Source organism: Lepidochelys kempii, chromosome 1 (genome assembly GCF_965140285.1).
Source record: "Lepidochelys kempii isolate rLepKem1 chromosome 1, rLepKem1.hap1, whole genome shotgun sequence".
In the NCBI taxonomy this organism is placed as follows: Eukaryota; Metazoa; Chordata; order Testudines; family Cheloniidae; genus Lepidochelys; species Lepidochelys kempii.
In genome coordinates this window covers 61,681,418-61,706,810 of record NC_136380.1, presented here as the reverse complement: position 1 = coordinate 61,706,810, position 25,393 = coordinate 61,681,418, and the positions used below count along the sequence as shown (strand labels likewise).

General features: G+C 40.0%; 1 protein-coding gene across 10 annotated transcripts in view; it reads right to left on the bottom strand.

Moving 5' to 3' along the window:
- TSC22D1 (TSC22 domain family member 1) overlaps positions 1-25,393 on the bottom strand; it is a 134,775-nt gene that overhangs the window by 12,357 nt on the left and 97,025 nt on the right. The window contains exon 1 of one of the 10 annotated variants that reach the window (XM_073344819.2): positions 9,575-9,858. The exons of 8 other annotated variants lie outside the window; for them this stretch is intronic. In XM_073344819.2, the coding sequence (XP_073200920.1) occupies positions 9,575-9,660 (86 nt within the window). In that variant the 5' untranslated portion in view covers positions 9,661-9,858. Of the gene's footprint in view, positions 1-9,297; positions 9,437-9,574; positions 9,859-25,393 lie in introns of those variants that run through there. One more of the 10 variants, XM_073344857.2, reaches the window with a different exon arrangement.

The following is a 25,393-nucleotide window of genomic DNA, read 5'->3' as shown; positions in this document are numbered from 1 at the left end:
ATATTTGATTCCATGCTTTCATCTGTATTTCTAACGTGTACTAGTTTCCTTAAAGCCAAAGGAAACACCTTTGAATCCTACTGTTCTCTGAAACGTACATTACATATTTTCTGAACTGCACTCCAACGTTAAAGAAAATGACTGGAGTATTTCTAGTTACACCTACCATGACAAAAAAACAAAAACAATGATCAGATAGTCACTTGGCAGCAGTGCGATCACATGCATTTGAAAAACACAAATTATCTTATGTTAGACTGTAGCTCTCAACACTGGTCCATTCTGATAGGCCAGCTGGACCTTGTTGGTGATGTCACAGCCACACTAGCTCCCAGCAGTGCATGGCTGGGACTTCAGCCCCCAAATAAAAACAAGAAATCCTTATGTCTTTGGGCAAGAGAGGACAAGTTATCTGCTCCTCTCTCTTTCACTCCCTTTTCCATCTATCCACTTTCTACTGCTCACCCCTTTCTTCTCTCCCTTTTCTTCCTGACTGGTTTTTCTTTTTACTGTTCCCAATGAAGTTACATTGGGAGTCTTGAATTGGCTCCTAACCTATTTTAAATTCATTTCAAAGCAGCCCTGCCTTTTGTCTAGCAGAGCAGCTGGACTAGGTTTCTAGCTGGACAGCAGTTTTCCTTTGATGGTCATGTCCCTCTTCAGCTTCACACTTTTAAAATTAAGCCTATACTTAAAAAATTACATTAGAAGCCAAGTCAAGACTCCTAGGCATTGATTCAAAGCCCATTAAAGTCAATGGGAATCCTTCCACTGACTTAAACTTTGGGGATCAGGCCACTATTATGTTTTAGGGAACAGTAAAAATCTATGGGGATCCCGAGAAAGGGGAGGCAAAAATACAGGGGAACAAAGTAGGGTAAAGGGAAATTGCTATGACCCCTTGTCCTAATTAAGCCAACTGCCTGCACACTAACATTTTGTTTTAAAATCACATTCAGCTTGGAAAAAACAATGGCTGTTCAGCATCACCCCATTTTGTCAGAAATTAATGCTAAATATAGTAAATAGATATTACTAGATAGAAATGGTAGAATTATCAATAATTACACTTGGCAGAATTAGATTTTTTTTATTATTTTGATAGATATTGATGTTTATTTTAAGAGATTTTCAATTTTTATCTATATAAATTTTCACAAATTGCACAAAATTATGGGTTTAAAGCTTATTTTCATTGATTTAAATTTTCAGTTGCAGGAAATTATGGCGAGAGTCAGAAAATTTAATAACAGTGGATCTGAGATTCAAAAACTTAAAGTTTTATAACTGTTTAAACACCAATTGTCAACTTCACATATCAAAATTTACAAAGTAAATATCCTTAAATCAAAATTCCCAAGCAGCATTTTGTTTACTTTGCCTATCTGTAAAGTTCAATTAACAGATTTTTTAAAAAAATTTTGTGCGTGGTGAAATCTAAGTTTACGCACATTTACTGATTAAAATCTATTCCTTCCAAGCCTAATAATAATAATGCAGAAAGAAATATTTATTGAACACTTCTGTCTTGTTCTGTATTTGAGGAAAAAGCAGACATGTAGTCTCATCATATGGTAACACTTTCTCCACCAGTATCTCAAGAGAATGTTAAACAGCAGAGTCTAATGTTGAGATATTTTTAAATCAACAGATCCAGATAATTTACATCCATGAGTTTTAAAAGAGTTGACTCAGGAATTGCTGCACCACTGAAGTATTTTCAAAAGTCTTGGAACACAGTTCCGGAAGACTGGAAGAAAGCTAATGTGCCAGTATTTAAGATGGGTAAACGGGATGACCTGTGTAATTACAGGCCTGGCAGTCTAAAACCAACCCCAGGCAACATAATGGAACATCTTACATGGGACTCACAGGATTAAAAGAGGGCAATATAACTTATGCAAATCAACATGGGTTTATTTTTGTGATGAGATTATAAATTTGGTTGAGCAAAGTAATATCGATGTAATACACTTAGAGTTCTGCAAAGCGTGACTTGGTGCCACACAACATTTTGATTAAAAATCTAGACTATAAAATTAACATGGCACACAAATAGATTAAAAGCTGGCTAACTGATAGGTGTCAAAATACAATTATAAACAGGGAATAGTCATTGAGCGGGTGTGTTTCTAGAGGGATCCTCCAGTAATCGTTCTTGCCCTATGCTATTTAACATTTTTCATCAATAACCTGGAAGAAAACAAAATCACCAATGAGATTGCATATCACACAAAAATAGGGGGGGTAAATAATGGAGGACGGGTCACTGATTCACAGTGACCTGGATTGCATGGTAACCTAAGCATAAGCAAACAGTGTGTGTTTTAATACAGCTAAATGTAAACGTACACATCGAGGAACAAAGAATGTCAGCCATACTTGGGAGGATGGGGGAATCTATGCTGGAAAGCAGTGACTGAAAAAGATATGGGGGTTGTGGTGGATAATCAGTGGAACATGAGCTCCCACTGTGGCCAAAAGGGCTAATGTGATCCTTGGATGCATATACAGGGGAATCTTGCCTACATGGGGAATAAATATTTAATAATTAGCTCTTCAATCTAGGAGAGAAAGCTATAACATGCTCTAATGACTGGAAGTTGAAGCTAGACAAATTCAGACTGGAAATAAGGCGTACATTTTTAATGGTGAGAATAATTAACCACTGGAAAAATTTACCAAGGGTCATGGCAGATTCTCCATCACTACATTTTTTAAATCAAAACTAGGTGTTTTTCTAGAAGATGTGTTCTAGAAATTATTTTGGGGAAGTTCTATGGCATGTGTTAGACACGAGGTCAGACCAGATAACAATGGTCCCTTCTGCCCTTAGAATCCATAAGTATATGAATGCTCTTCAGCAATTTCAAACTATAAAATAGGAAGAAATAAAGAACAAACATGTATTATAAATATCTTATTTCTTATTTTGTAAGTCATTAAGAAAAAATCATGATTATCTACGTTTAATTCAGCACAAGACTGAAGGGGTGGGGACAAAGTTGCATTTAAGATTTCTGATACTCTGGGGGCGGGGGGGTGTCTGCCTACCTTCAATGTAAACTGTAAAAGCCTTAGGGTACTCTAATTTTCTTTTAGAGTCCCCATGCCTCTCTCTAGCCACAGCACAGTGGAGCTCCAGTTCAGCATCCTCCTTTGCGTGTACCCCGGACACGCCCCCTACATGAAAATTTTAAGGGACTGGTGTAGTCATTTCACCAGCAAGGAAACACTGCAGGTATTGCCTGGGTGAAATCTGTTGCCTTTAGGATCCTCCTTCACACCATCCAGTGGCATAAAGAAGCCTCAGGGCAAGACAGGTTTGGGCTCTTACACTCCAAGACTTTGAAACTCTGCTGGTTTGCAAACAGAACACAAATTCCATAATCTGGAACCATTTGAACACTGCTGTCCTGGACAGAAGCCACTGACACCTAGCCACCCTTGACGTTCCGAGAACTACAGAAGATCTACCTCTTAATGTTTACTTGGCGAATCATGTATTAAAAGATTAGAGCTTAGAATTTCATACCTATGCAACACCTGATTAATCTCTTTACAAGTACTTGGCGCTGGCTAAATTTGTGTTAACGTTGTCCCTATTAATTATGGAACAGTCCTCAGCATTCCCTGAAGGTTTTGTATACCCTTACAAAAATCCTTCATTCAAAACAGGGCTTAAGTTGGGCTAGGTCAAGCTGGGTTATTGACCCAGCACTTTTGGGGGATTGTCATCTTATTCTCCAAAATCAATTGTGTTAAAAAAAAAAAAAGCCCCCAGCCTTCCTAGTTACCAAACCCTCTTTCCCTTCCACTCCCCAGAAGGGTCTACACTAGCTAGCTTACCGTGGCAGATCTGTATGGATGCAGTAGCCGCTGTATGTTGACAGGAGAGAGCTCTCCCATCGACGTAATTAAGCTGCTCCCAATGAGCAGGGGTAGCTATATCAGTAGCACAGTCCACAATGACGCTTCTGTTGGTGTAACTTATGTCGCTCAGTGGGGCATTTTTTCACACCCGAGTGACATGTTTACTAACGAAAGTGCTAGTGTAGCCATAGCCTTAGTGATGCCTGAAAGAGCTCAAAGATGTGAGCTTCCTTGTTCACCTTAAATGGGGAGTTAACTCAGTAAATTTTAAAATGCCAACACCATTAATCATTACAATGCTCTGAAAGCATGGAGGAGAATGAACCACATGAGAAAGGTCTGTACACATCTACTCTGAATGGCACCTCACTGGTAGGTGGCATAAGGGCATGTCTCCATGACTATTTAGCTTGCAGCAAGCTGGGGTGTAAATCTACTCCCCACCAGCGTGCTGCGCACTGTACGTGGACCCTGCTGACACACAATAACCATTCATTAGACTGCTTTGATCTAGTCCTCATTGAAACAAGCTACAGTACCATCCCCTCCCCACTGATCTGACCAGGGGAGACAAATGGTCAAAGAAACAAAGCCCAGAGAACATCTGAGCCCCACCCATGCGGAACTAATGTCACAGAGCCCACAGAGGCATCCAAGCCTACCCCCAAAACCACTCAAGGCAACCTCCAGAGCTGGGAAGGCCTGCGTGGTCTGCTCTGGTGCTAGGTATAGGACATGTTAATGCTTCCTTGGCTCTACTGGCTACTGCTACTCCCTCTACTAGAGGCTCTCTGCAAATTCAGGGACACACACTGCATCAGTCACACCGTTCAAGTTTCCTGAGTAACCACGATGGCTAGAAGCAAGCCAGTTTTTAAATGAAAGCTGAACTTTTGATTTCATCACATGACTCTGGGAGCTGAGGTACAAGTCTATGCCTGAATCTGGCCTGTCCAAGGGTGTATCTGAATCTCAGTGGAGGGAAGCCTGGCAGAATCCATATGATCATATTCTGAACACCTGCATGATCTGAGGAAAGAAGCTTGGAAGCGTACCACCACTTCCCCCATCTCCAACAATTTGAAACTTGTCCAAATATAACCGACCTTTTTGGGGATCCCTCTTGCAAAGCTTTAATAATATTAATAAAGGTTTCCAGGATCATGTCCTAGCATGACATGTCAATATATGCTGGAATGCTATTTACAATTCTGATGTCCTTATTTTAAAAAAGACGTTGAAAAAAACAGGAGACGGTGCAGAAGAGCCACAAAGATTATTCGCAAAAAGAAAAGGAGGACTTGTGGCACCTTAGAGACTAACCAATTTATTTGAGCATGAGCTTTCGTGAGCTACAGCTCACTGGAAAAAAACCTCAATCTCTTTATTTGTATCAAAAAGACTGAGAAATGACTTGATTACAGTGTCTAAGTACCTCCACAGGGAGAAAATACTTGATACTAAAGGGTTCTTTAACCTAGCAGAGAAAGGCATAATATGAACCAGTGGCTGGAAACTGAAGTCAGACAGATAAAAAGAAATAGGGTACTATAAAAAAAAGAAAAAGAAAAGAAAAGAAAAATGAAACTGATTAACCATTGGAATCAACTACCAAAGAAAGTGGTGAATTCTCCATCTCTTGAGGCCTTCAAATCAAGACTGGATGCTTTTCCGGAAGATATGCTTTAAACAAACACAAAATTATTGGGCTCAATAATATAGGAGAAAGAGGGAAATTTAATGGCCTGTGATAAACAGGAGATCATCTTAGATTATCTAATGGTCCCTTCTGGACTTAAACTATGAATGGAACAAAGGAGGAAGACTGGAGGGAGGTTATCACTACAAGCAGGATTAAGTTTAATTTATTGTTGCAGACAGAAGTCTATAGATATTTATTATTGAATAGTGTTAGAATTGTTCACCTAACCTTAACTTGTGATTTCCACTGTTAATTTATTTCCCCCTTTTCTGAAATCAACATGTTGAATTCAACTGTTTGGAGCAGCACTTCGCTAACAAAGGCTATTGTCTGAGATTATATTGTACATTTATACAACTCTTTTTGTCAGCCCAAAGCATGTCCACCCTGGAACTGCAGCAGCCTCTGGGATAAAGGGCAGCAGCCAAACGATGCACACCAGTTGCTGCATGACCATGGAGTGAAGGGAAAAAATTATACGATGACACCAGAGCAAACCCCTGCTCATACTAAATGTATCATGGGCATTTTAACATCCACACACAGCCAGAAATCCTATTATTAAGGTCTGCTCTTAAAATTCTATGTAGTAAACTACATGGAACACAAAAAGAAAAGGAGTACTTGTGGCACCTTAGAGACTAACCAATTTATTAGCGCATAAGCTTTCGTGAGCTACAGCTCACTTCATCAGATGCATGAACACAGATGCATGGAACACAGTCTATCTCCAAGAGAATGGTTTGAGCCAAACCTGCCTCAATTTCAACTAGTGGCTCCAAGAGACTAAATATTTCAAACCTGCTCCAGGAGTAAGAAACCTTTTTTGCCAGAAGTTGGGATAGTCAAGTATGTGGGCATTGGCTGGGCTGGAGGAATTTGGGGGATTAAGCAATTCATGGTGAAAATTAAATTTGCTGTGCATACACTCTCAGTGCATCATTCCCTCATGGCACACTTAATGAGCTTAGCAAAAAACCCTCTACTCTTCATGCTCAACAGGTAATTTTTAAAACACGCATTCAATCAAATCAACACCAGGTTGGTTTTTTTGGACCAAGGTCATGCGCTGTTCCTCAATGAATATTATTTCCAAGCCAAACTGCAACATTAAATCAGCCACTTCAGCAACAGGCTGTTCAAAAACCATCACAAGAGACCAAACATGGAAAATTTTAGCCAAAAGAATGATTATTGCACAAAGTTATAAGCATCTGAAAATGGGCATTATAATGGAAAGTGTTTTACAACCTCACCCGTTCATTACAGTGGTCACTGCCAGGAGTTGACAGTAATATAAATACAGATCTCTTATATTAAAAAGACCTAGCACATATAAAGACAGGTTTTAAAATAAATCTTTTACACATGCAGGTTAGTAATTACACACTAAATTATATCTATACTGTGTGTGTTTAACAGTGATTGCTTTGCAACAACAAGGTCTTCAGTGAAGAGACACCTGAGTAATGATGAGCCCTTCTAAGTTATACATGATATTTCAGTGGTGTCCATCTCTTCCAGGCGGGAAATGATGCGGTGGCAGCAGCCAGTAAAAACTAAGGAAGACAAAAGGTTCTGCTTATTTTGAAACTGGTGGACAGCATGTCTATTATCCAATCCTAGTTTCCAAAAAGCATCTAGAGTATAATTATCCAACATGCTTCTGTGAGAAATGAAGCAATATGCATATTGTGGTCCACCCTGAAATTTATTGCCTCAGACAGAAGCATGAGGCAAGCCAGGGTGCATGCGCGGACCAACGGTCACTACTTTCAAATTCTCTGATTCCGGGCACATGGGGTTTATGCATAACCCTCAGTGGAATACAATAGGGAGAATCACTCAAAGCAGCAGCAAAATAAAAAGAGGTAACCTGTTGAAACGAGGAACACAGTAAAGTATACACAAATCCTGTTTATACAACAGCTGTTGATGGGTGTTTTTATGAGCTGATTTCAGAGTAGCAGCCGTGTTAGTCTGTATCCGTAAAAAGAACAAGTACTCCTGTTCTTTTTATGAGCTGAGGTATTGTATCTAACAGCATTATGACAGGTTTCAGAGTAGCAGCCGTGTTAGTCTCTAAGATGCCACAAGTCCTCCTTTTCTTTTTGCAAATACAGACTAACAAATTTATTTGAGCATAAGCTTTCGTGAGCTACAGCTCACTTCATCAGATGCATTCAGTGGAAAAAAATCTGAATGCATCTGATGAAGTCAGCTGTAGCTCACGAAAGCTTATGCTCAAATTTGTTAGTCTCTAAGGTGCCACAAGTCCTCCTTTTCTAACAGCATTATGTAAGACTGAATATCACTTATAACAAAGCTTCAAGTTGCAGGGCAGAAAGGTCAGAAAATCTTTTTTTCCATGATTCACATGCTTGCTGCTCTTCTTCTGGGCTATGATTGATTGATCCAAACATTGAGAAATATATTCCTAGTTTGGAAATATGCAGTAACCCAGCTTGTTCAATTACTCACATATATAGTTTATGAGTAGGGAAGCAACTGTAACCTGTTGTCATGAGCTACATTTGAAATGAGTTATCAGTAATGATTGTTATAAGTGCTAAGATACCAGTTTAGTGTAATAGTGTATTTACTGTTCAACATTTGAGAATACTTAAAAGTCAAACGTATTTTTAAACAGTTGCCTGCTGAATGAATCTCAATATAGATAACTAATTTTATAGCAGCTTCCCAATGTATAAATTAAGAGGGTTGTGGGGTTTATTTATTTATTTATTTAAAAGACTCCACTCACGCTATGGAGAAAAAGTTACTCTTTCTCTAAAGACATTATTAAAGGCAGTGATGTGAAAACACCTTCAGAGGGCATGTGTTAAGTTACCATTTTAGTGTTCCTGAATACAATAAGAACAACAAAGTATATTATGCCAGATTTTCTGGGCAAGGCAAAACCAACAGCAAATTTTCATAAGCAAAGAAGCTATTATTATTTATCCTCTATTCACACTATGATCACACAGCAACTAATACCGAGACTAGTATCCTGAACAAAGGGTATGAAAGTTGCTTTCATATGTTTGGTGGGTGGGGAAGGGGCAAGGTAGGGCAGGAATCTACCCTCCAACTTACTCAATCCAGAAAATCCTACATGTCATCACAGGGTCTGTTAAAAAATATAACACCCATTATTTGTGTTTGGAAATGTAAAAGGTTATATTACATTTCTTCCCATAAAGGTAAATATATTCATTTGCACTAGGCAAATAGCAATTATGCAACATGAAGGAACCAAGGCTTATCTACTTTCATGAAAAATATTACATGTACCTTAACTCAGCTCTGTAAAATAATCCCTCACATTCTCCAAGTTAATACTTGAGATTTTCTTTTTTTTTAAATCATGAATCAGATAAAAATCAAAACTCGTAAAGCAAATTAATCCCAAGTAGATCATGTAGCATTGCTCAGGTGGCCAAAGAGGATAAACATTAAGTGCTTTGATGAAACCACAATTCAAGATCATTCCAATTTGTAACACAGAATAACGTAAGTGATGTATTCAACTCTTCTTTGTAGGTGTTCGAAGAAATAGTAGAAAACAGGAAATATGTAACTCTGCAAAACTTCTGTTAAAGTCATTTAAAAGGGTACAAAAATATTTTTATGCATTTTAGCAGGGAGTCACCACATTATATACCTGCAATGAATTTATAAAGCCCACAACTTTTTAAAAGAAAATAGCTTCTAAATACCTTGATTGCCAACAGTTTCTGATGAAATCTCAATTTCAAATTGCAAGATAGGTCTAGCTCTTTTCAAAGAGTGGAGGTTTTAGTGAATACGTAAATCACTCAGCACAGCAAAGCACTTCTCTGAATCGGTACCATGCTTCTAGTTTGAGACACCTTTAATGAAGTGACAAGCACCTTGATTTAAGAGTAGCAATATCATTTTTAAACACTAACAGTAAGTTTAAGAACTGCTTAAACAACCAAGAATCTTAAAGGAAAATAAAAGCTTTACAAATACCTCTTAAGATGCTGTTCCAATTCCAAAAACAACACTTTCATGGCTATTCCATCACAGTTTTGTTCTTGGAGAAATGTCACTTTCATTGATATGACTATTTAGTATGACTATTGATTTCTCACAGAATGAAACACCGATGAAGCACCTTACAAGATTAGCATTAGCATTCCACTATTAATTTGGGAGCCCTGCACTCAACAGCACTTTCAAGAATTAAAAAGCTGTGCTGTTAAAGATCATTTCCTTGCTTCTATTCAAAATTTACTGTGTTTAACAGTGGTTGGTCATGAGCAACAGAGACAAGACAGAAATGATGACGTCACAGAGCTTGAGATCACATGATGTGCTGTTACATAAAGCATCAAGAGAGATTAACAACTTGAGAAGTGAAATCCTAATCATCATAAACAGCCACAGGCGGTATATCTTCTTTCAGCAGTGCACACTTCTCCAATTCTGAAAGTAAGTCACGCTGTGCTCTCCGTTTTTTGGAGTAGTGCATACTAATTGTATCATTCTTCTGCTTAAAGAAAATCCGCTGTCTCATACTAAATTCTCTCATACTAAATTTTAGTAGTTAAACAACAGCAGTAATTAAGCACATGGACAAGTGCCAGGACTGGATTAGGTAGAAAACTTCAGTAAGCAGAAAGTGCATGGGGAAAACAGAGTCTATGTCATGGTGATGACTAGTGACTACAACCTGAAGTAGGCTCTCAACAGTGTTCCTGCACTTACTAGAATAAAGTAAATCTCCATGATGACAGTGACACTCTCCCTACCAAACCGTTCATGTAACACACGTGACAATTGAAATTTCAAGCTGAAATTTTAAATTCTTCCTAACACAAATGCATTTCTCTCTAGTATTTCTAATACACTTATAGTACCAAGGTATTGTTTCTAATAAACTGAAAAATCCAAGCTCACAAGCATCAGGGATCCTAGCTTTCCCATGATAAAAAACCCCAAAATTCTCTCAAACAAAAATTCACATTTTTCTGATTAAAATGAAACACCGACCTTTAGTTTCCCTAGCCACAATATATAAAAGTATCAGCTGAACATGTTTTATTGATATACGGCAGGACCCTGTTTATCCAAGCTTCCGTTATCCGGCTCTCCGTATTAATCGAACCACCAGCTGTCCAGGGCTGACAGCGGTTGGGGCTCAGGCAATCAGACAAGGCCCCCCTGCCAGCCATCTTGAAATAAGGGATAGAAAGCTCTTTGCCAGTTCTCCTGATTATCCCAATTTTTGATTATTCAATCTGTCCCTGGTCCCAATTAGATTGACTAAACATGTTACCACTGTAAATTTAAAGCACATTCAAAAAAAAAAAATCAACAAGAGGGGGAGGTTGTATGCATTGCGTAAATGACATGGATACTTTCAGTAAACTTTATTAATTTTTTTTCACAAAATGTAAAAGCTAAAGATTCTCTGTAAAAATGTAAATTCTGTTTTTTTCTGTGGCAAAGAGATTTGTAGGATCCCTGATCATCATCCTGCAATGGTTTGACACATCAGATAAATTTTGTGATACTTTATATGGTCATACATAATGCTTCTAGTAAAAAAGTTTACAGTACTGCAACTTGTTACAGAAAACTGAATGATGTCACATGTAACTCATATTTATGCTCTATGCATGAGCTCGAGAATCAGAAATTAGCTTGTTTGTCTGGGAAGTCCAGGGCAAAAAACTAAAAGTGGTGCAGGATAGCAAACTTACAGGGCAATGTAATAATCATTTGCACTTCCAGAATAGGTTCCACTGAAGGATCTCGAAGCACTTTATGAATGATAAGGAATTAACCTTAACACCACTTTCAACTATTATTCCTCTCTTTACAAATGAAATTGAGCCCAAATTCACACAGCATATCAGTAACAAACTTGAGAACAAAATGTAAACTTCTTGAATCATTGGTTTCAGAGTAACAGCCGTGTTAGTCTGTATTCGCAAAAAGAAAAGGAGTACTTGTGGCACCTTAGAGACTAACCAATTTATTTGAGCATGAGCTTTCGTGAGCTACAGCTCACTTCATCGGATGCATGCCATGGAAACTGCAGCAGACTTTACTTATACACAGAGAATATGAAAAAATACCTCCTCCCACCCCACTGTCCTGCTGGTAATAGCTTATCTAAAGTGATCATCAGGTGGGCCATTTCCAGCACAAATCCAGGTTTTCTCACCCTCCACCCCCCCACACAAATTCACTCTCCTGCTGGTGATAGCCCATCCAAAGTGACAACTCTTTACACAATGTGCATGATAATCAAGTTGGGCCATTTCCTGCACAAATCCAGGTTCTCTCACCCCTTCACCCCCCTCCCAAAAACCACACACACAAACTCACTATCCTGCTGGTAACAGCTCATCCAAAGTGACCATTCTCCCTACAATGTGCATAATTAAGGTGGGCCATTTCCAGCACAAATCCAGGTTCTCTCACATCCCCCCCACCCCCATACACACACAAACTCACTCTCCTGCTGGTAATAGCTCATCCAAACTGACCACTATCCAAGTTTAAATCCAAGTTAAACCAGAACATCGGGGGGGGAGGGTAGGAAAAAACAAGAGGAAATAGGCTACCTTGCATAATGACTTAGCCACTCCCAGTCTCTATTTAAGCCTAAATTAATAGTATCCAATTTGCAAATGAATTCCAATTCAGCAGTTTCTCGCTGGAGTCTGGATTTGAAGTGTTTTTGTTTTAAGATAGGTTTCAGAGGAACAGCCGTGTTAGTCTGTATTCGCAAAAAGAAAAGGAGTACTTGTGGCACCTTAGAGACTAACCAATTTATTTGAGCATGAGCTTTCGTGAGCTACAGCTCACTTCATCAGATGTTTACCGTGGAAACTGCAGCAGACTTTATATACACACAGAAATCATGAAACAATACCTCCTCCCACCCCACTGTCCTGCTGGTAATAGCTTATCTAAAGTGATCAACAGGTGGGCCATTTCCAGCACAAATCCAGGTTTTCTCACCCTCCACCCCCCCACACAAATTCACTCTCCTGCTGGTGCTAGCCCATCCAAAGTGACAACTCTTTACATAATCAAGTCGGGCTATTTCCTGCATAGATCAAGGTTTTCTCACATCCCCCCCACCCCCATACACACACAAACTCACTCTCCTGCTGGTAATAGCTCATCTAAACTGACCATTCTCCAGGTTTAAATCCAAGTTAAACCAGAACATCTGGGGGGGGGGGGGGGTAGGAAAAAACAAGAGGAAACAGGCTACCTTGCATAATGACTTAGCCACTCCCAGTCTCTATTTAAGCCTAAATTAATAGTATCCAATTTGCAAATGAATTCCAATTCAGCAGTTTCTCGCTGGAGTCTGGATTTGAAGTTTTTTTGTTTTAAGATAGCGACCTTCATGTCTGTGATTGCGTGACCAGAGAGATTGAAGTGTTCTCCGACTGGTTTATGAATGTTATAATTCTTGACATCTGATTTGTGTCCATTTATTCTTTTACGTAGAGACTGTCCAGTTTGACCAATGTACATGGCAGAGGGGCATTGCTGGCACATGATGGCATAGATCACATTGGTGGATGTGCAGGTGAACGAGCCTCTGATAGTGTGGCTGATGTTATTAGGCCCTGTGATGGTGTTGCCTGAATAGATATGTGGGCACAATTGGCAACGGGCTTTGTTGCAAGGATAAGTTCCTGGGTTAGTGGTTCTGTTGTGTGGTATGTGGTTGTTGGTGAGTATTTGCTTCAGGTTGCGGGGCTGTCTGTAGGCAAGGACTGGCCTGTCTCCCAAGACTTGTGAGAGTGTTGGGTCATCCTTTAGGATAGGTTGTAGATCCTTAATAATGCGTTGGAGGGGTTTTAGTTGGGGGCTGAAGGTGACGGCTAGTGGCGTTCTGTTATTTTCTTTGTTAGGCCTGTCCTGTAGTAGGTAACTTCTGGGAACTCTTCTGGCTCTATCAATCTGTTTCTTTACTTCTGCAGGTGGGTATTGTAGTTGTAAGAAAGCTTGACAGAGATCTTGTAGGTGTTTGTCTCTGTCTGAGAGGTTGGAGCAAATGCGGTTGTATCGCAGAGCTTGGCTGTAGACGATGGATCGTGTGGTGTGGTCAGGGTGAAAGCTGGAGGCATGCAGGTAGGAATAGCGGTCAGTAGGTTTACGGTATAGGGTGGTGTTTATGTGGCCATTGTTTATTAGCACTGTAGTGTCCAGGAAGTGGATCTCTTGTGTGGACTGGACCAGGCTGAGGTTGGTGGTGGGATGGAAATTGTTGAAATCATGGTGGAATTCCTCAAGGGCTTCTTTTCCATGGGTCCAGATGATGAAGATGTCATCAATATAGCGCAAGTAGAGTAGTGGCTTTAGGGGACGAGAGCTGACGAAGCGTTGTTCTAAATCAGCCATAAAAATGTTGGCATACTGTGGGGCCACGCGGGTACCCATAGCAGTGCCGCTGATCTGAAGGTATACATTGTCCCCAAATGTGAAATAGTTATGGGTAAGGACAAAGTCACAAAGTTCAGCCACCAGGTTAGCCGTGACATTATCGGGGATAGTGTTCCTGACGGCTTGTAGTCCATCTTTGTGTGGAATGTTGGTGTAGAGGGCTTCTACATCCATAGTGGCCAGGATGGTGTTATCAGGAAGATCACCGATGGATTGAAGTTTCCTTAGGAAGTCAGTGGTGTCTTGAAGGTAGCTGGGAGTGCTGGTAGCGTAGGGCCTGAGGAGGGAGTCTACATAGCCAGACAATCCTGCTGTCAGGGTGCCAATGCCTGAGATGATGGGGTGCCCAGGATTTCCAGGTTTATGGATCTTGGGTAGTAGATAGAATATCCCAGGTCGGGGTTCCAGGGGTGTGTCTGTGCGGATTTGATCTTGTGCTTTTTCAGGAAGTTTCTTGAGCAAATGCTGTAGTTGCTTTTGGTAACTCTCAGTGGGATCATAGGGTAATGGCTTGTAGAAACTCGTGTTGGAGAGCTGCCGAGCAGCCTCTTGCTCATATTCCGACCTATTCATGATGACAACAGCACCTCCTTTGTCAGCCTTTTTGATTATGATGTCAGAGTTGTTTCTGAGGCTGTGGATGGCATTGTGTTCTGCACGGCTGAGGTTATGGGGCAAGTGATGCTGCTTTTCCACAATTTCAGCCCGTGCACGTCGGCGGAAGCACTCTATGTGGAAGTCCAGTCTGCTGTTTCGACCTTCAGGAGGAGTCCACCTAGAATCCCTCTTTCTGTAGTGTTCGTAGGGAGGTCTCTGTGGATTAGTATGTTGTTCAGAGGTATTTTGGAAATATTCCTTGAGTCGGAGATGTCGAAAATAGGATTCTAGGTCACCACAGAACTGTATCATGTTCGTGGGGGTGGAGGGGCAGAAGGAAAGGCCCCGAGATAGAACAGCTGCTTCTGCTGGGCTGAGATTATAGTTGGATAGGTTAACAATATTGCTAGGTGGGTTGAGGGAACCATTGCTGTGGCCCCTTGTAGCATGTAGTAGTTTAGAAAGTTTAGTGTCCTTTTTCTTTTGTAGAGAAGCAAAGTGTGCGTTGTAAATGGCTTGTCTAGTTTTAGTAAAATCCAGCCACGAGGAAGTTTGTGTGGAAGGTTGTTTTTTTATGAGAGTATCCATTTTTGAGAGCTCATTCTTAATCTGTCCCTGTTTGCTGTAGAGGATGTTGATTTGTGCTGGAAATGGCCCACCCGATGATCACTTTAGATAAGCTATTACCAGCAGGACAGTGGGGTGGGAGGAGGTATTTTTTCATATTCTCTGTGTATAAATAAAGTCTGCTGCAGTTTCCACGGCATGCCTCCGATGAAGTGAGCTGTAGCTCACGAAAGCTCATGCTCAAATAAATTGGTTAGTCTCTAAGGTGCCACAAGTACTCCTTTTCTTCTTGAATCAGAATACTGTGCTTTAACTACTAGATAATATGTTATATATTTCCTTCATACACGTTTTCCCTATATGGATATATTTGATTAGGCCCCACAAACAGGTAACCTCAAACAGGGCACAGTATATTTATTATTTGTATTACTGTTGGGTCATCCAAGGCTGGCTGTGTGGTTGCTCAGGTGACAAGAGTCTGGCCCAGTTTGAAGAATCCACACCAGTTTAAAAGGAACTACTGTTTGACAGCAAATCTAGCATAACAAAAGAAATTGGGTTTGTTTGTTTTTTTGCAGGGGGCAGGTAAGGGAATGGACATGAGCAACACATCTTGAACAACAGGTGGACTCCGCGTTCACAATCTAGCAGCATGCAGTACTGCTCTACCGGAGATGCTATACTTGTCCTTTCCATGGGTCTCCCCCGAACACTTTAAACAGCTGTTGTGGAGGTCGCTAATGGGCATCGGCCTGTCACACAAACCACTGACTCTCTATTGGGAGTGGCCTTCCCCTCCCATTCGTGTCTCATCAGGCAAAGGAGGGCCCCAAGGACATGGGGGTGCACCACCATTTGCCCACTGAGGTTTTGATGGGGGGGGGAGACACACTTATAGGACTGGCCAAGCAACCCCCAGACCACCCTGGTTGTGACCCATAGCCAGAGCCAGCGAGAGGCACTGCGCCCTGACCTTGGGGAGGGTGCCACACCGGAGGCGCAGGACCCTACCCTGGTGGGGAGGGAGCGCCGAGGGGCACGGCTCAGAGAGGCGGTGGCCTCAGACCCAGCCAATGAGAGGGAACCGGACCCCATCTAACATCCCATCACAAGCCATTGGGCATACCTACCGCTAATAGTTGAAGATCAATTAATTGCCAAAATTAGGCTATCCCATCGTATCACCCCTTCCATAAACTTATCAAGCTTAGTCTTGAAGCCAGATATGTCTTTTGCCCCCACTGCTTCCCTTGGAAGGCTGTTCCAAAACTTCACTGCTCTGATGGTTAGAAACCTTCATCTAATTTCAAGTCTAAACTTCCTGATGGCCAGTTTATATCCATTTGTTCTTGTGTCCACATTGGTACTGAGCTTAAATAATTCTTCTCCCCCTGTGGTATTTATCCCTCTGATATATTTATAGATAGCAATCATATCTCCCCTCAGCCTTCTCTTGGTTAGGCTAAACAAGCCAAGCTCTTTGAGTCTCCTTTCATAAAACAGGTTTTCCATTCCTTGGATCACCCTAGTAGCCCTTCTCTGTATCTGTTCCTGTATGATATCCCAGTCCTTCTCTGTATTGGCAATACCTCCAAGCTTCATGTCATCCGCAAACTTTATTAGTACGTTCCCACTTTTTGTGCAAAGGTCAGTAATAAAAAGATTAAATAAGATTGGTTCCAAAACCGATCCCTGAGGAACTCCACTAGTAACCTCCTTCCAGCCTGACAGTTCACCTTTCAGTGCGACCCGTTGCAGTCTCCCCTTTAACCAGTTCCTCATCCACCTTTCAATTTTCATATTGATCCCCATCTTTTCCAATTTAGCTAATAATTCCCCATGTGGCACGGTATCAAACGCCTTACTGAAATCAAGGTAAATTAGATCCACTGCGTTTCCTTTGTCTAAAAAATCTTTTACCTTCTCAAAGAAGGAGATCAGGTTGGTTTGACATGATCTACCTTTTGTAAAACCATGTTGTATTTTGTCCCAATTACCACTGACCTCAATGTCCTTAACTACTTTCTCCTTCAAAATTTTTTCCAAGACCTTGCATACTACAGATATCAAACTAACAGGCCTGTAGTTACCCGGATCACTTTTTTTTCTTTCTTAAAAATAGGAACTATGTTAGCAATTCTGCAGTCATATGGTACAACCCCTGAGTTTACAGATTCATTAGCAAAAATTTTTAATGTGCTTGCAATTTCATGTGCCAGTTCCTTTAATATTCTTGGATAAAGATTATCTGGGCCCCCCGATTTAGTCCCATTAAGCTGTTTAAGTTTGGTTTCTACCTCAGATGTGGTAATATCTACCTCCATATCCTCTTTCCCATTTGTGGTCCTACCATTATCCCTACGCTCCTCATTAAAGACTGAGGCAAAGTATTTGTTTAGATATTGGGCCATGCCTAGATTATCCTTAACCTCCACTCCATCCTCAGTGTTTAGCAGTCCCACTTTTTCTCTTTGTTTTCTTCTTATTTATATGGCTATAGAACCTTTTACTATTGGTTTTAATTCTCTTTGCAAGGTCCAACTCTACACTTTGACCTTTCTCACTTTATCCCTACATGTTCTGACCTCAATAAGGTAGCTTTCCTTGCTAATCCCTCCCATCTTCCACTCCTTAGGAAGTGGAGCAAAAATCTGAAAAAAATATTTTTTGTAAAACCTGGGAAATTTTCAGTAAAAATCAGTTTAAACTGAAAAACAAAGGGGCTTACCCTATCACTTAAATCAGCTTCTGTACCAGATAACTGGAGCATATTTAATGTAAGGTCAGTTTTTTTTAAAAAAAAAAAAGACTCTAGAGGCGATCCTAGCAGTTACAGGCCAGTAAGCCTAACTTCAGTACTGGGCAAATTAGATGCAACTATAGTAAAGATCAGAATTATCAGACACATAGATGAACACAATCTGTTGGGGGAGAATCATCATAGCTTTTATAAAGGGAAATTATGCCTCAATCTGGAAAACCGAGCAAACAGTTAAGTGGCAAAGTTTGCAGACAATACTAAATTAGTCAAGATAGTTGAGTCCATAGCAGATTGCGAAAAGTTGCAAAGGGATCTCACAAAATTTGGTGACTGAGCAAGAAAATAGCAGATGAAATTCAGTATTGATAAATGCGAAGTACTGCATATTGGAAAACATAATCCCAACTATACATACAATATAATGGGGGTCTAAATCAGCTGTTACCACTCAAGAAAGATCTTAGAGTCCTTATGGGTAGTTCCCTGAAAACATCCACTCAGTGCACAGTGGCAGTCAAAGATAAGAGAATGTTAGGAACCCTAAAGAAAGTGAGATAAGACAGTCAGTATCATGCCACTGTATAAATCCATGTACGTCTACGTTTTGAATACTGCGTGCAGTTCTGGTTGCTCTATCTCAAAAAATATATTAGAACTGCAAAAGGTAAACAAAAGGACAACAAAAATGATTAAGAGTATGGAACAGTTTCTGTAGGAAGAGAAATTAAAAAGATTGGGGCTGTTCAGCTTGGAAAAGAGATAAGGGGGGGCCCTATGATAGAGGTATATGAAATCTTGACTGATGTGGAGAAAGAATACAGAAGTTTAATTTATCCCTTCACATAACACAAGAACTTGGGGGCACTCAATGAAATTAATAGGCAGCAGGTTTAAAAACAAACAAAAGGAAGTACTTCTTCATGCAACACACAGTCACCATGTGGAACTCCTTGCCAGGGGATGTTGAAAAAGTATAACTGGGTTAAAAAAAATTAGATAAGTTCATGGAGGCTTGGTCCATCAATGACTATGTCAAGATGCTCAGGGATGCAACCCCATGCTCTGGGTATCCCTAAGCCTCTGACTGCCAGCTGCTGGAGTTGGGTGACGGGATGGATTACTTGATGGTATCTATTCTTTGATCAGACTGTGGCCACAGTCCACACCTGGGGAATAAGGGCCATCAGCAGCTTCACATGTCAAGTGTGTCTTCCTTCCCTCTATCCCACCTTTATATCTTTCTTTTCCTTTGTATTCTACTTCTTCCTCTATTTCCCCTCTCCTTTCTGCTCCCACTTCTCCAACACTGTATTATTCTTTCCTAAATCACCCCATCAATCTTCTCTCATACTTCTGTCAAATGCGCTGTATGTGGAGGACACCTGAAACCACTGAACACAAACATGAGAGGTTGTGTGTGGGGGACAGTGACCAGGGACAATGCCTATGTGAGAATCCAACCTTCTGCTACCAAGCTGCTGGACAAAGGAGAGTGCCGGGATTCCTGTCAGGGTACAATCCCTGGAGCGATCTTAAGGGCTTCAGTCTCCAGCAAGTAGGTGTCTGAGCTATACGAAGCCGCTTCCCTCCACCACATCCTCTATGGCTGCTGGAAGAGAGGAAATTTCTCTGCTACTTAATTTTTACCTTACACGTTCCAGGCTGCAACAAGGATCCAAAGGGTAAGAGCAGGGGCGAGGGTTGTCTTTGCTACTCTACCCCACCCCTCAGTGTTCTGTTATAATGGGGGTGTACTCTACTAGTGAGCTAGAGGGGGGAGACTAGCTACTGGGCCACCCTATAGCTTTTCCAGAGGGTTGGTAAGAGAATTCTTTGGGCAACACTTCACAAGCTTCCTACTTGCCTGGGTGAATACATTTTACAAGTCTTGGATAAAATGTGCTTATTTGACATCTATAAAGTTGGCCGCCTTTTTATTGTGTCTCTTTAAATGCTTTCCATCCCTTTGGATAAGCACATTGCTTATAATTTAAACAGACATATCAAGCTAGTGATGTAGGCATTGCTGACACTGCTATCCTTGGCCTCAGAGTTAACACTCCATTGAGATAAATGGGGTGGTCACACTCAGACCTATCATCTCATTTTGTCTGACAGGCAGTATTTCACTAGCTCAAAAACAACTCTCTTCACAGTCAGAAGGGCTAGAACGGTTATATAAATGAAAACTTAAATTTTGCAGGAGACACTAAAGGCTTTAGAGAGGCCCTACATCTGTGCTAAAAACATGCAACTTCTGATCTTGCAATTTCAATCCTTATAATTCTCGCTGCTACTGCTAACTAGATCCATGACATAGTCAGCTTGGCAATGAACACTTAACAGATGTGTTATAGGGAGATTTTTTGCTCGTATTCCATGAAATGCCCATTACACCACACCCCCTCTCCATACTGTACAGCAGGGGGCACTGTTCAGGCTCAAACAAACAGCCATGCCTCCCCCCCTGCACGCGCGCACACACAAGCAATATTACCGATTCTTCTTCCTCCATCCCCACTTCCAATCACCCCTTAAACATTTCACCAGCTAATTCTAAGCTGGTCTTGAGCAATGCATTCTCTACATGTTGTCAGTGTACAATCTGTTAATAATTCTGATCCATTACTTTCTAATTACTGGAATTGTTCGGTCTCCAATGGAGTCTATTTTATTTACCTTATATGTCAACTTCATAAAACTAAAGACAGATTAAAACTTGAGAAGGGTTCATTAGTTACCATGTTGAGACTGACTTCTATTTTAAACACCCGTAACTGGCTACAGTAGGGCTGCTCTGAGAATAGGATAGGGGATTTTTCTTCTGAACATTCCCATAAATTTCCCAATTCAAGTTGCAATATGTGTTCAACTAATTAGAAGTATTGCTCAGTGCTGGGATTCTCTACACTCAGTATGTGAAGGTCAACAATTTACAGGTAATAGAAACTAAGAAGAAATCTTAAATCAGCCGGGTCAACTAAGTGATAGAACATTTTTTACTGCTTTGAAAAACAGCCTCTAGCTACAACTGAAAATGCCTCACGTACAAGGATCTTCTTTCTTCCTCTGTCAGATTCAAGAATTCATCACCAAGCTATGTTTCTCCTCTTTTGTCCTGAACCATTCTAGCTGTTTATATAAAGTGACAGTTTGCACACAGATGAATTACCAATGTGGGTACACTAGGATGTCAGATATAGGCAAGTTAGCCTTGAACGATACAAAAACAAGATTTAGTGCATGGTAGTGTCAGGGTACCCAACGTTTTTAATTTGTTTTCCTCAGTGGATGTCACATCTCAAGAATAGATATGGTGGATCAAGATGTTACACCCATTGTACACGAGAGTTTTGTTTTTTGCCAAAATTGTCATTCGACTAGGGAAGTTTACTGTTTGCGTCAATCTCAGTGAAATTAACAGTTCAAGCATGAACTCCTGAGTGTGATACACATCAATGAGTTAGCTGCAGTACCCATGTGTAGTAAACACTTTTAGATAACAATCACTATCAGGTTTCACTTCCATGTACTACAGACAAATATGGCTTTTTGAGAAATTCAGACATTATTATATTGAAAAGCATCAAGTGGAAAGCAAGCGAATTTTCACTCTAAAGAGGTAAGATCACAGCTTTCTAATAAAACATCAGTTTTGATGTGAAGCAACAAATTAACAATGAATTTAAAATTCTATTGCAAACATCAGCACTTTAAGAGACAGAAAACATTAAAACAAACCACTTGAACCCTTCTGGTGGTTCTTAACTGTATAAAAAATAATCTTTAATACTTAGCCTTAAATGTCTCATTAACAAAACAGATGATTTGGGACTGATATCCACCAATAAACCACAATCATTTAGAATCCCAAAAAGCATGTTTTGCAATTATGCACTCACACAGGTGTCTAAACACTATTTCTTCAAAAAGTCTAGCAAGCTTAAATCATCACTTATTCTCTCATGAAATACAATACATTGAGCATTTAATCCATGCTCTGTCTCAACATTTTAGTATTCCTTGATATTTTAATTTTAATTTTATTGCAAAGTGAAATCTATAAGATATACTTTAACAGAATGTTTCGGAATTCTGATATTCAGATGCTGCAAGGTTTTTTTAAAAAATGCAGTGCACTACATGAAAAAGGTTCTGGCTTCATAAGACATTCATTTTAACTAAGCGGTGAAATGATCCCTGCTCTGAGGATTGAAGCAAGCAAACTAAGGGAGAAAGGAAGGAAACAAAGTAAGACAGAAAAACCAAGATGAATCCTGCCCATAACTGCTTTATAGATCATAACCAGGATATTGTAACAGAAACCAGCATAGAGATGCCAAAGCAGGAAGCATGTCTGAAATACCTGTTTCATTCTCAGTGCAAGCACTTTTTTTTTGGTGCGAGTTTAAAAAAGAAAAAAAACAAAACAACCAACCCACTTGAACTTTTGCTACTCCCACATTTTCAATCAATACTCTTGATTCTTCAGTTACAGAAGAGATCTGTGTTTCAATCCAGCATTAGAACCAACAAAACAAAAGAGAGATATTACTTAGTCTCCCTTGTGTCCCCTAGGCATGCATCTCTGCTCATCTCCTTCCCTTCTCCACCCCTCATCTCCAAAAATGTGGATAGCCAAATCTAAAAGATAAGAAAACTTTCAGCTAAATAAGCATTAAAAATTTACATACATCCTATTTAATTTTAAATTTCTTTCTTGGCTGCTGTTGGTACAGATGTTTGCAAAATGCGAGATGTATTTCACTTATAAATCCTGTTGAAGCTTAGAAGTCCGTAAGGCAAAACCACCCTGAACCTGGTCAGAACTCTGAATGGTTCATTCAGAATGAACTGGATGCTGTCCATTAATTTTGTGGCTAAACCACCAAATAATGAATTATAATTATCAAGCCTCGCCAGTAAAAAAATACATGTATCAGAATTTCTAGGTCAGATCTGAAACAGTCCCTACACCTTACAATTTTGCAAAAACACATATTTGTAACCAACTGTAATCAAGATAAAATTACCACATAAAGTAAATCCCATTGAGGGACCACAATTGGAGTTTTGTGGATGCTTTAAATTCTACTAGTATAACTAGCAGAACTGTACCACAACATTCATGAATGCAAGACAAGAGAGACAGGACTATCTGAAGTTACAACAAAATCTATTCAGCTGTTTGAGGTACAACAGCATGAAAAAAAATTCACTCCCCTCCAAACTCTGCCTCCTCCAACAAAAATTAAGGAAAATGTATAACAAAAGAAATTAAGATAAATTTCCAACCCTGAGGGACTATCACCCATTAAAACATTCCTAGATTTAAAAAAAAAATCTGGGACTACGTTTAAGATTCTAACAAACCAACCTTAACTCTGCCCACCTTCCACCTATAGATAAGACCTCTTTATCCTACCTGCGCTGTCCTAAAAGAAAATCATCTTACTTCGTCATAGCACCTGTGAAATCTAGACCAATGGAACTAGGTAACCTGGACTAGCACAGCACAGCACCACAGTTAGGCATTTCTTCCTACGAGGGGTTGTCAATTTATCTTTCATGAGGACAGCTGGATTTGAGACAATTTGAGCATATGTAGTTAGATCAGAAGGGAACAAAGATTTGTGTTTTTAATTTTTCTCACCATATTCACAGTGCGACCTGAGCTATGTTTATGGGGTTATGACCAGTTGTCCCCAATTTAGAGGGTTAGGACCAGTGTATGAGACAGAGCCATGTTGTTACATGCTGACTAAAGCCAGCACAGTCAGACTAGGCTCCATTATGACAAGATTTAGAAATGTCTCCATTTCGGAGGAGCTAGCCACACCACACTTACACAAGAATTAGTTACAGTTCTTACTAGGGAAAATTCCTTTGACATTAGCCATCAGCCCAAGCCTTGCAAGCACGAGTCAGCTGGCACAGGACAGCCGGGGGTGTCTAAACGTAGTGTAGATATACTCGGAGTACAGACATATTTAATCCCCCTCAATGGAGATGTTTAAAATTTTTTAAATATTCATGAAAAGTTACCCTTTTTCAAAAATAATTAAATTAAAATGGTAATTTTTTAAAAATAAAAACAAAAAGTTTGACTTCCTCCTTTGCTCAGCAGCAGAATCAGGAGTGAGACCCATGCATGGAACTAGGATTGTATTGGCCTCAAGGTGATCGCCTGGCAAGGGTTAAAGGTAAGTCAGTGGAGCTAAATTGAACCTGCAAAAGGATGTGGTTCAAGGTGTCCATGCTGATAAAGCTAACAATCAAAAGCCATTCACCACAAGATATTTGCTCATTAGCAGGATCACGTAGACTGGATGAAGCAGCTCTTTCAATGAGTTTGTTCCTTCCTCTAAGAGAAGTTCCAAAGGGTAACATGATAGGAAACTGCTCATCTTTCCCAAAGCGCCTCATAGTTATCATAGCCTCATAGGGATCTTGTAGAAACATATATATCTAGGACACAGCTAAAGCACCTACCCCCCGTGCTATCTAAGTTATCAGCGTTACCCTTCCTGTTCGTGTTAAATGAAACCACTTTGAAAGATTTGTGATGTTTAAGACTATGTCACCAGTATAGAAGGATATTCAGCTACATGCTTCCTTTTTCCTTCAGATTTTACTTTCAATGTTCTTACCAGTATTTGACAGATATAGCCATCTGGATAAAGGTGACCTGCCTGCATCTTCTGCTCACATTGTTACTCAAACCCAGAAGACACAAAATTTGAATGCTATCTGTAATTTCAGTATCACAAATTCTGACAAGCAAACCTCCTTTTCCATCTCTTTAAAAAAAAGAGCTAAGTAAATACATATATATTAATCAATGCAACATTACCTTTGAGTTTTTACATGCACAAAAACTACAACCATTGCAACACTGTATGGGGTATGTAATATAGCCCCATTTAATCAACATTTGTGTATACCCCTAAGATTTCAAAGCCATGCAAGTCGGTTTTGAGGCCAAGCAGAATTTAGTTTCTTTACCACACCCAGGAATTAATTTTTCCTAGGTGGGCTGTGTCTGTGTTACATAAAGGCAAAAATGCCAACACCCCTCTCTGCTTAAAAAACTGTGGAACAAAGAAGATTTTGCCAACCATTACTCTGATCACTCTGCTTGTATGTTATATCCCCCCCACCCCACCCCCCTCAGTCTTGTCCACTTAGTTTGTAAGTTCTGCAGGACAGAACCATTTCTTCTATATATTTCCATGACGTCTAGCACAATGGAGCCCCAGTCTGGCATTTTAGAGCTGATGCACAACCAAACAGATTTCAGGGCTCTGAGGGCACTATTATGAGAGTAATAAAATATACTGATTTGTTTAGACTTTTTTAGAATATGCAGTAAGGTTATATGTAATGGCTAGATAAGGAAATAGAAATAATGGGACAGTCATGTCAATACTGATAAAATAAAG